The sequence below is a fragment of the Oryza glaberrima genome, chromosome 8, assembly GCF_000147395.1.
Source record: "Oryza glaberrima chromosome 8, OglaRS2, whole genome shotgun sequence".
In the NCBI taxonomy this organism is placed as follows: domain Eukaryota; kingdom Viridiplantae; phylum Streptophyta; class Magnoliopsida; order Poales; family Poaceae; genus Oryza; species Oryza glaberrima.
In genome coordinates this window covers 17,782,899-17,793,492 of record NC_068333.1, presented here as the reverse complement: position 1 = coordinate 17,793,492, position 10,594 = coordinate 17,782,899, and the positions used below count along the sequence as shown (strand labels likewise).

Below are 10,594 nucleotides of genomic sequence, written 5' to 3'. Positions count from 1 at the left end.
AGCCGGCTTATAGCCTACTATTATACTTGCTCTTAGTGTGAAAACGGTAGCTTAATTTTGTATATATTATTAAAGTTTCATAAAAATATGTGCGTATAACATACGAACCTCAAATACTTGAACACCGTGGCAAGAAAGCAGACAATTCAGAAACAAGGTGAAGCGAAGTTTGATAAAGTGTGGCCGTAAGAACATGGAATCTAATTACGAATCTTAGAGCACACCTAACGTCAGATTTTAAGGGGGAAATTGCTATGCATACCGTCCAACTCAGTGCGACTGAGTATGATCAACGGTTGTAAATGGTTGCAGTGTATATGAACATACTTTTATTTAATTAATCTATGGTGTATTTCTCTAGTTGTATATGAGTTGTACAATCTGAGCACAGTACTTTTAAAAGGTCATGGAAGAGATAGAAGATGATGAGATCACTCCTATACATTACACAACTTTTGCTAGCCAGTCCAAAGAATAGGCATCAAGCATAGCAATAGGTTACAAAAGGAGAGAGAATACCCCACACTCATCAAATAACAAATTCTCAGACTCTTGACCTACAGCTTATCATCTTCGATTCTCTTTTATTTTATAATTTAAAATGAGATTTTCTCCGGTCCAACAAAAAGTACCTCGAGGTACCGGTACCCCACAGTACCAAATCGTTTCTGATCGTTCAATCTAATTGGGCAGGATTTGATACCGTGAGGTACCGGTACCTCGAGATTTTTTTATTGGATCGAAGCAAATCTCATTTAAAATAGGTATGCCCATCTATAGGATCAATGGTGGATTCTACCAATTGCTACCACACAAGTGGGTCCCACCTTACATCCCTTCACGAATTATACCATGCATATTTGCCAACTCATGGATGCCCATTTACCCACAACATTCTATTGAATGTATATTTCTCATAGTGTCGAGTCTACATTAGGTGCAAAACTATAATCTAGATGAACTAGCATATGTCGGTGATATCTCTTGGTCGATTTATTTGTATTTCTGTCATGATTATGATGGTAGTAAATATGTAAGCTAGAATTGACCACAAGCTTGTACTTCCGGCATGTATTTGGCTAAAGAGACGAGATAAACGCAAACTCATTTTTTAGGAGTGTTTGGTTTGAGGAGGACTAGTGGGGTGGTTTTTTGAAATTTTGACCAAATCATCCCTAAGCATCTATAATTTCAAATTGACGTGAAGTGAATGTAACTTAACTGGTTAGGTTTTCTGTGATGTAACTGCTCACCCAGGTGTAAGTTATAGATTTATTCCGAAGATACTCATAAAATATGGTATATACGTTTGAATTATGCCTTTGAATTAAATAAATAAACAAATTCCAAATTGACTTTTAGGCTGACGCGGAGCCCATCCGGCCCAAATCAAGCGTGGAACACTCGAACCACACCACCACTTCCCTCCTCCCAAATCCCGTGCTCTCCTCTCCCCAACGGTCGAGAGGGGCAATTCCGTCCCGCTCCACCGCCATCCCCCGACCATTTTCAAAACCGCGCATCCACCGCCGCTCGACCAAAAAAAATTCCCCAATTCCCCAACTCGATCCGCTCAAAATCGCGCATCCAAACCCTCGCCCTCCTCCTCGCCGCCGCCGCCGCCGCCGACGACGACCATCCCACCGACCGCGCGCGCGCGAGGGGGCTCTACTACCACCGGCGATGCGGCGGGACGACGCCGCTGTCGGAGGCGGCGGGGGGTTCCAGGAGCTGTTCGACTCGGTGCGCCGCTCCATCTCCTTCCGCCCCGGGGGCAGCGCCGCGGCCGCCACCCTCGACGAGCCCGCCTCGGCTTCCGGCGGTGGGGGGTTCAGGGGGCGGATCAGCACGTGCCTCCGCAAGTCCAGGGGGATGGGGCTGCTCGGGATGGTGGCCTCCAAGAGCCCCTCGCCCCCGCGCCGCCGCCTCCTTCCCCCGCCGCCTTCGCCGCCCCCCGCGCCAACGAAGTCGCTGTCGCCACAGCCTGCGGCGGCGGCTGCGGTGGTGTCCCAAGGGGGAGACGGTGCGGGTGGAGTCGGAGGAGAGGAGGAGAACCCGCCGATCCGGTGGCGGAAGGGCGATCTCCTCGGGAGCGGCGCGTTCGGGTCGGTCTTCCTCGGCATGGATCTTGATTCCGGCGAGCTCCTCGCCGTAAAGCAGGTCAGGAGGCCTCTTCCAAGATGCTGATGCTTCAAGTTTCCAGCGACGGCCGATTTGGTCTGGTTTCATCACCCTTCTGCTCTTTCTGGTTGCAGGTTTTGATCGGGAGCAGCAACGCAACGAGGGAGAAGGCCCAAGTGAGTGGTTTTGCTCAATTACTTGTTTACTATCTTTATTTTCCTGACCAATTGTGCCATTGAAATAGTCTTCTTTAACCTCCTCTAAGCTCTAAGTGTTTGTAATTGGATTTTTTTTTTGTTAGGGACACATAAGGGAGCTTGAGGACGAAGTGAAGCTACTCAAGAACCTCTCACACCCCAACATTGTTGTGAGTAATGCTAAATAACCACATATGTTTTGTTCTTCAATTCGGTGGTGGTGTTTGATCTATCTGGTGTGCTTTGAGCAGCGATATATTGGAACGGTGCGGGAGGAGAACTCGTTAAATATTCTGCTGGAGTTTGTGCCAGGAGGATCGATCCAGTCACTCCTTGGGAGGCTGGGATCATTCCCTGAGGCTGTAAGTACTAACTGTTATGTTCATCCTGTCTTCGGTAGTTTGGTTAATCACAAAAGAATCGTGTTGATTGAATGCATTATTTATCAGGTCATCAGGAAATACACTAAACAGATTTTGCATGGCCTGGAGTATTTACATCGCAATGGAATCATACACAGGGACATAAAGGCATGAAGAGTATTCGAATTTCGAATTTTGTTGCCTTGAACCCTTTTGTTGTGTGGGTTATATATTTCTAATGTGGCATTACTGTTTTTTTTTTCAATATTCAGGGAGCAAATATACTTGTTGATAATAAAGGATGCATTAAGTTAGCAGACTTTGGGGCATCTAAGCAAGTGGAGAAGTTGGTGAGTAGATGAACTAATTGTTTTAATTTCGTTTGATCATTTGTTCAACTATGTATTAGCTTAGCTCTAAAGTTAACTTTATAGATGCCAGGTTTATCTTGCATTTCCTTTTATCCATAGAATGCTAGTGTTTCACTTAAAAGTGAAAAGGTAGAAGACTGGAACTTACTTCATCACTGCATAGGACAGGGTTCTGTTGCTTCTTGTGTGTTTTAAATGCGGGATCATCCCTACTGTTACTTTATATTTTTCTTTCACACGCTATTACCTTTTCAGGTGACCACTGCCAAGACAATGAAAGGGACACCATATTGGATGGCCCCAGAAGTAATTGTTGGGAGTGGGCATGACTTGTAAGTGGACAAGCTCTTTATCTCATCGTTATAGTTAACTGCTCGTTGCTCAATCCTTAGTGATGCTTGTGGTCCTCTGGCTCTCTTATTTCTTTAAGAATAAGAATATCTGTGAACTAATGTTTTGGCTAATCATGCCACCAAATGACTTATTTTGTGAAAAATATCTTAAAGGACAAAAAAAAAATCCTATGAAAAAAAAGGGATGGTACAATTAGCTTATTATCTTTTCTGGTCCCAATGCCCCATTTATTGTTGCCTTTTCATTGGTGAAAAAATTTCACCAAGCTTGCTGTTCAATACCATATCCAGAAACTGTATGATGGTTTTGTTTCTTGAATTAATCCTTGTCATCTAACTATCTTTGCAGTTCAGCTGATATCTGGAGTGTCGGATGCACTGTAATTGAAATGGCAACTGGGAAAACTCCATGGAATCAGGAAATTCAAGAGGTAAATTTTGGCATCAGCATTTACCAAGAAACTTATAAGCATTGCTTATTCTTGACAATCACTATTTCAGGTTTCTCTTCTGTATTATGTTGGGACAACAAAGTCACATCCACCGATACCAGAGCATCTTTCCCCAGAAGCCAAGGATTTTCTGTTAAAATGCTTACAGAAGTATGACTACAATCACACTTTTGAATAGATGTTGATTATTGCAGCAAAATTGACAATGGGACCTATAAAAGTTTAGAATTTTCACCACAAAGAAGTGGAAAAATCGATTCAGACAATCTAGTAAGAGAAACTGAGAAATAGTTTGGTTGTGCTAACTCAGTTTTTTTGCATAGCTGTTGTTAAACATTGAGCGCTCTTATGCGCTGTGAGTCATACCTAGAATTACATATGTGGAAATAAATCACTCTCTCTGTATTCGAAGTTTTGAAAATTGAAGGTGGCATCCATCTGATAATGAACTGCATTACATGCATCCTAACAGCGCGATAGCTTTATATATTCTTGTGGTAGCCTACTTCCAGTGAGCCATGTTTATGTACAACTTTGTGCTCCATGTATTTCAGTATGAATAGTTTCATTTCTTTCCATTGTTATTACCTGATTACATAATAAGAGTAACGAATTCTAGATTTGTATGTGTAACTTGTGCTGTTTGCCTGATTCCTATCTTCTTCACACTGCGTGATTTTTGTCTGTGTAGTTTTGTGTATGCGTTTCCAATTAACAGCTGCAATTCAGTGGCATTTGTTGTGCAATTATCATATGTAAAGTTTATATAGAAATGATGAGAATCAAGCTTCAAATGGCACATTTTCCTGCATTTGGATATTATAATTAGTAAATGTTACTTCATTGCCTTCAGCATTTTGTTACTCCTTTCAGGGAACCAGAACTGAGATCTACTGCATCAGACTTATTGCTGGTATAATAAACTCTCTCTTTCTCTCTCTCGGCATTTTAGCTGTTGGGGAAGTCCTCTTGCTGTAAGGATATGTTATGTACTTTGTGAAGAGTAATACCTTAAAACATTTTTTTTCCAGCACCCATTTGTTACAGGAGGATTGGAAGATCTTCACCAGGTTAATCATGCAGCACACAAGGTTGGATTACAATAAATCCTTTTACTTGTCTATTTATCCCAAAATGTTACTCTTACAAAATGATGTACTCACAGGAAACCTCTGAGCTTCCGGCATACGATATGCTAACTGGTGACCTGTAAGTACCTTGCAATCTTGAGCCAGGCAGATCGTTCATCTTCAGTTTGATTGAACAAATTCTTCAACTTGTAGGGGCTTGAATCATTCTGGCAACCCAAGTAACTTGAATTCCTATAAGTCATCAGACGTGAGACCAATATGGGATGGGCACAGCAGTGATGACATGTGTCAGTTTGCTGACAATGACGTGGTAATGATTGGATCGGTAAGTATCCGTACCTAGTCCTGACTACTTTAGCCTTATGTTTTAGTTCGTACACAAGTCACATAAGAAATGCGTATTTTGTATTCCTACATGGTATACTTATAGTTACGTAATGTCATTTCCAGAGCTTCAACCCTATGTCTGAACCATTTGATGACTGGGAAAGCCCAGAACAAAGATCTAGTCAATCAAGGGAATTCGGAGGATTAGCCAAACATGTTGAAAATAACATGTCTGAAAATGATTTTACTTTCCCATGTGAGGGAGGCTGTGAAGAGGATGATGAACTCACAGAATCAAAAATAAAGGAATTTCTGGATGAAAAGGTATTTTTCATGCTTTGAGGCAGCAATCCCTTCTGCTGCATGTCCAGTTGTTCTTAATCTACTATTGTTTACTTTTGCACTTAACAGGCCATAGATCTAAAGAAACTACAGACACCTTTGTATGAGTTCTACAACACAGTAAATGCTGGACTTTCTCAAGGAGTTGGTGAAACTTGCCAAGTAGACAACATTACTGATTTGCAATTGCCCCTTCAAGGAAGATCACCTCCAATTCAGATGGAGGGAGTTGCAGCAGTAGGACCAACCAGCGATGTTCTGAAGAGTGCCAGTCCAAAGAGCTGCACTAGGCGTTTCTCAAGAAGCGGTGTGGAGAATGGTCGAATTTTAAGAGAAATTGCTTCGCCTCAACTCAATAAGTTTGAGGACAAGGTCCACGATATTCAAGAAAATCCCAGGTTTGTTTGGAGTAGATTGCTTTGGATATGAAATTATACATGAGACAGCTATCACTTTACAGTTATGCTACAAAAGACTGAATTCACTTATTCTCTTGCAAAAGTGCTCACCTTTTGGTCAATTTAATTATGTTGTTTTCACTCATGTGAGTTATTTACCCGTTATTTTTTTTTCAGCATTAGCTTTTCTGAAAGACAGAAGAAGTGGAAAGAAGAGTTAGACCAAGAACTTGAGATCGGGAGAGGTAAATGAAAAGCATTTTCCTCTCAATATTAACATGAATTATCAGTGACTTACAGATGCTTATCTTGCTCATTCCATTTGTGAACTCCAATAGTGATGAGGTTGGGTAGCTTCGGTAAAGCGCCATCACCAAAGAGCCGAGGCATGACCAGGAAACGGGATCGCGTCTACTGAATGGAAACGAGAATTGTCATCCGGCAGGACTAATGGTGACTTGACTACAACTGTACAATGTCAGCGATTGGTGGCCATACCAGTACAGGGCACTGCCTCGCCACTCGTGTGACCTAACAAAAATTTTCATAGCTGCCAAATCCTTTTGGTGCTCATTTGAGTCTGATATGAAGGCTATTCCAGGTGGGCATTTGGATTTGAAGTCAGGCTGTCACGATTTGCCCCCAGGGGAACAGTTTGGTGGCTGTTCCGCCTACAATATGCAGCTTTATGTTAACGATGCCTTGGCGATTTTGGGAGCCCTCCAAGTGTGGCAGGATGGCTTATGCGCAGAAGGAATTGTTGTACTTTTATTTTTTTTCCTTTCTTTTCGTTGTTTTTGTAAGAAAGATACTCCAAGAGCTTGCCGTTTGCGAGCATGTAATAAGCAATGTAATGCTGAGTGTGTTATCATCGAGAATGTAGTATGCGTTTTGCAGTTCTTGACTCAAATTTGTGGGGGTTTTATATTTCGCTCAACCTACATAACAGTATGCTGCAATTGATTTTTTCCCCCCCAACAATAACAACACGCATTGTATTCATCATACTGTTGCATTTATTTGAAACAGCTGACAAGCGATGCTACACTTCCAAACTAGGCGAAACTGTACATGAAGTTACCGCAGTATGAGATTTAAGTGGAGATTATCCAAACAATGAAAGGTCCTAATGCTATTGTTTTTCATTAGCTGCTACAGAGTTCATTATCCACAACACATCGTTGGGCATCGCATCTACAAGAAATTGCCACTAATTATTCATTTGCTTGCACATATTACCACTATGAAGAATGAAGATGCATCATGCAACCAACAGCCATAGGATGCAACATGACAGCTTCATCGCTTCACACTTCGATCTGGAATGCATAATGAGAAAAATGCAAGGCTAACGGTATCTGCAAACTGAAGACATAGATCATTGAGAAAACTGAAGAATAATGCAGGACCTACAGTATCTGCAAACTGAAGAAGTAGATCATTGAGAAAACTGAAGAACTAGGATCTGCTTCACAATTCGATCTGGAATGCCGAATGTAAAAAATGCAGGACCAACGGTATCTGCAAACTGACGAACTAGATCACTGAACAAAAGTATATCTTCCATGCACCCAGCATCTTCCCAGATTCCCAGAACACAAGGTTGCAACAGCGTGACCAACATGCAATTGCAATGTCTTTGCCAAAAGCATGAGGCATACTAAGAATCGAGAGAAGAATAGCTCCCATGGCCCATAACTACTATGTCTAAAGAAGCCATCAAAGAGAAACCTAACTAGACAACCAAAATAAGCCTAATTTGCCTTAGCAACTAAGTTACCAACATGCCTATCAGCCTTGAGCATTCCCTTGTGGTTTCTACATCCAAAATAAGCTGAAGTTAGGTAATGCAAAGTTCAGGAGATCCAGCTCATCCTCTGCAGTCCCTGGCGATGTGCCCCGTCTTGCCGCAGTTGTAGCACGGCCCGCGATCGCGCCTCTTCCGTTTCGGGCTCCGGTGATCTTCATCTGGGTAGTCTCCTCCTTGGTCGTCGTCGTCTTCCTTGTCCTGAGTGTGCTCGCCACGGCGAATTTCACCGCGCAAACGCATCCTCTCTTCAAGTCGAGCCGTGTCCCAGATGTGGTCCATGGATGGAGGGTCCGGGTACAGGCGGCGACGCGAGAGCGATGGCCTTCACCAGAGCCGGCGGGAGCTTCTGGTGCACCAGGCCGTACATTGTACGGTCATCGAGCTTGCCGGCGACGCCCATGGCCTCCAGGTGCGCGAGCTGCTCCAGGACGGGCTCGCCGTCCACGAACCTGTATGCGAAGAAGCGGTCCAGCGGCAAGTTGGGCAACTTGCCGTCCATGTCGTAGGTGCGCGCCACGCGGCCGCGGCGGTGGCGTGGTGCGCGTAGTCCGGCAGGAGGCGGTCGGAGAGCGTGGCGAGGATGTGGCCGCGGCAGAGCTCGTCATCGCGCGCCCACTTCTTCTTGGCAGAATCACTCCTCCCGTCCTCTGGCTGGTGCTCGGACAGCACGTAGGCCAAGTCGAGGGTGCGGAGGCGGAGCAGCACGGACTCCTTCCACCGGAGGAACCCGCCGCCGCCGTCGAGCGGGGCCACGGGGAGCAGCGGCGCTGGAGTCGGCGACGACATCATCGCTCGCGGTCTCGCAGCAACACCTGGACAGGCAGGCAGGACAGGAGGGATCCTTTTGCTTTCGTGAGCATTTTCACAAACAGTTGGCGTGCAGTCCAACTGCGAACAGGTGGTCGAAAGAAAAAGAGCAAGTTGGTCGTCAGCTACGGTGGTGCGGCGCGGTGACGTACCTCAGGTCTCGCATATCGGCGGCGCTGCGGCGGCCTTCCCGTCGATCGGCGGTGGTTGGAGGTGGCTTTCCTCGTCGGCGGCGGTGGGAGGAGGCGGCTTCCTTGACCTATGTGGATCGGTGGTGGTAGGAGGCTTCTCTTCCAAGAATCACATGCCAATGTGACGTGCTTCACTAGGAGATTTTTCAGAATATAACACCCAATACGTACTGCTTATAGGATTTATCACCCAATTCGTACTACTTTCAGAATACACCACTAATTTTTTTCGTTCCGTAACACTCCGTCCACCCAAAGACGCCCGTTGTCAGTTCATCCATCTCTCGCCGTTTGCCCGCACGAATCTGGCCGCCGGTGAGCTCGTCCTCCCCCACGCCGGCGAGCTCGTCCTCCCCACACTAGCGAGCTCCTCCTCCCGCACGCATCTGGCGAGCTAGCTCGTGTCGTCCCCGAGCTCAGCCGGCGCCGGTTCAACCTCCGCCGCCGGAGCTCGACGCCCTCCGCCCTCCACCGCTGCTCCCCTCTCCTCTGGCCCTCGCGGCGACGGACAAGCGACGGCGGGGCTGACGCGGGCGACGACGGACGAGCGACGGCGGGGCTGACGCGGGCGGCGACGGACCGGCGACGGCGGAGCTGACGCGGGCACGAGCGGCGGCGGACTGACAACGGTGGCGCCGGGAGGACGGAGGACTGACGCTAGGGGACGGAGTGTCACGGAACGAAGAAAATTCGCACTCTAGTGGTGTATTCTGAAAGTAGTGTGAATTGGGTGACAAATCCTGGAAGCAGTGTGTATTAGGTGTTATATTCTGAAAATTCTCGCTTCACTAGATGATGGGAGGCCACCTCCGTGATTTTAAATTTACAAAAAATATTATGTTGAATTGAATTCAAGAAACTTTCATCTGTATTCTGCATCGCCAAATCATAAATTTCTACTCATGCTAAACTGTAAAATTATTCAAATTCAATTTTATAAATATATACCTCTATGCATGTTGATAATATTATTGACAGATGTATCTGACGTGGTATAGGAACTCGGACTACAACTCTAAACGATATATTTCTCATTTTCCATTAACACGTTTCCCGAACCATTAAATAGTACTCCATTCATTTCAAAATATAACAATTTTAGCCTTCAAAATTTGTCTCAAAGTATAACAATTTTTCCTCTAATATTCTCTTCCCAACTAATTACAATCCTTCACCATTAAATTTCCACACATACATTCAATTCTTATCCAATCACAATATTTCTCTATTTAATTCTAGCCATTTTTAATAACCGCGCATATCCTTAAAATCCTCATATTATGTAACAGATGGAGTACTTTTTATAAAAAAAATTCTATAGAAAAGTCTCTTTAAAAAATTAAATAAATCAATTTTCTAAATTTATAATAGTTAATAATTAAAAAAATCATGCATTAACGAATTATCATGTTGTACGTGTTGCTAAATTATAGTTTGGACCTATATAGTTTAGAACTTAATCTAATGGCTCATTTGAATTAGCGTTTGAAATGAGAAGAGCTATTAGAGCATGATCAATTAAATATCAACTATTATAATATAAAATTAGAAATACGTAACATCCAAACCGTAATAGAAAAATACATTGCCTACATTTTATAATATAAAGAATATGAAAATAATAGATGGTTTCATGATTGCCCAAGGTATAGGCATAAGTTGAGCTTCCTTCCTCGCATAAGGGCAATAGCAGTGCATGTACCGTATTTGAGAAACCAAAGCCACCAACTAGATCAGGAACGGTGTAAGAAACATCCTCCACAATACATGTG

General features: G+C 44.1%; 1 protein-coding gene and 1 pseudogene across 1 annotated transcript; one reads left to right on the top strand and one right to left on the bottom strand.

Annotated features, from left to right (window-relative positions):
* Positions 1-1,481: 1,481 nt before the first annotated feature.
* Positions 1,482-6,975, top strand: LOC127781079 (mitogen-activated protein kinase kinase kinase NPK1-like). The gene is made up of 17 exons (XM_052307987.1): positions 1,482-2,160; positions 2,256-2,297; positions 2,423-2,488; positions 2,570-2,680; positions 2,768-2,848; positions 2,953-3,030; positions 3,307-3,383; positions 3,754-3,835; positions 3,906-4,006; positions 4,730-4,769; positions 4,888-4,947; positions 5,022-5,065; positions 5,140-5,272; positions 5,398-5,598; positions 5,686-6,014; positions 6,192-6,259; positions 6,353-6,975. Exons 1-17 carry the CDS (start codon positions 1,684-1,686, stop codon positions 6,430-6,432), a joined length of 2,070 nt encoding a protein of 689 aa, XP_052163947.1. The 5' UTR covers positions 1,482-1,683; the 3' UTR covers positions 6,433-6,975.
* Positions 6,976-7,404: 429 nt separating this feature from the next.
* Positions 7,405-9,027, bottom strand: LOC127782700 (uncharacterized; annotated as a pseudogene).
* Between the last annotated feature and the right edge of the window lie 1,567 nt (positions 9,028-10,594).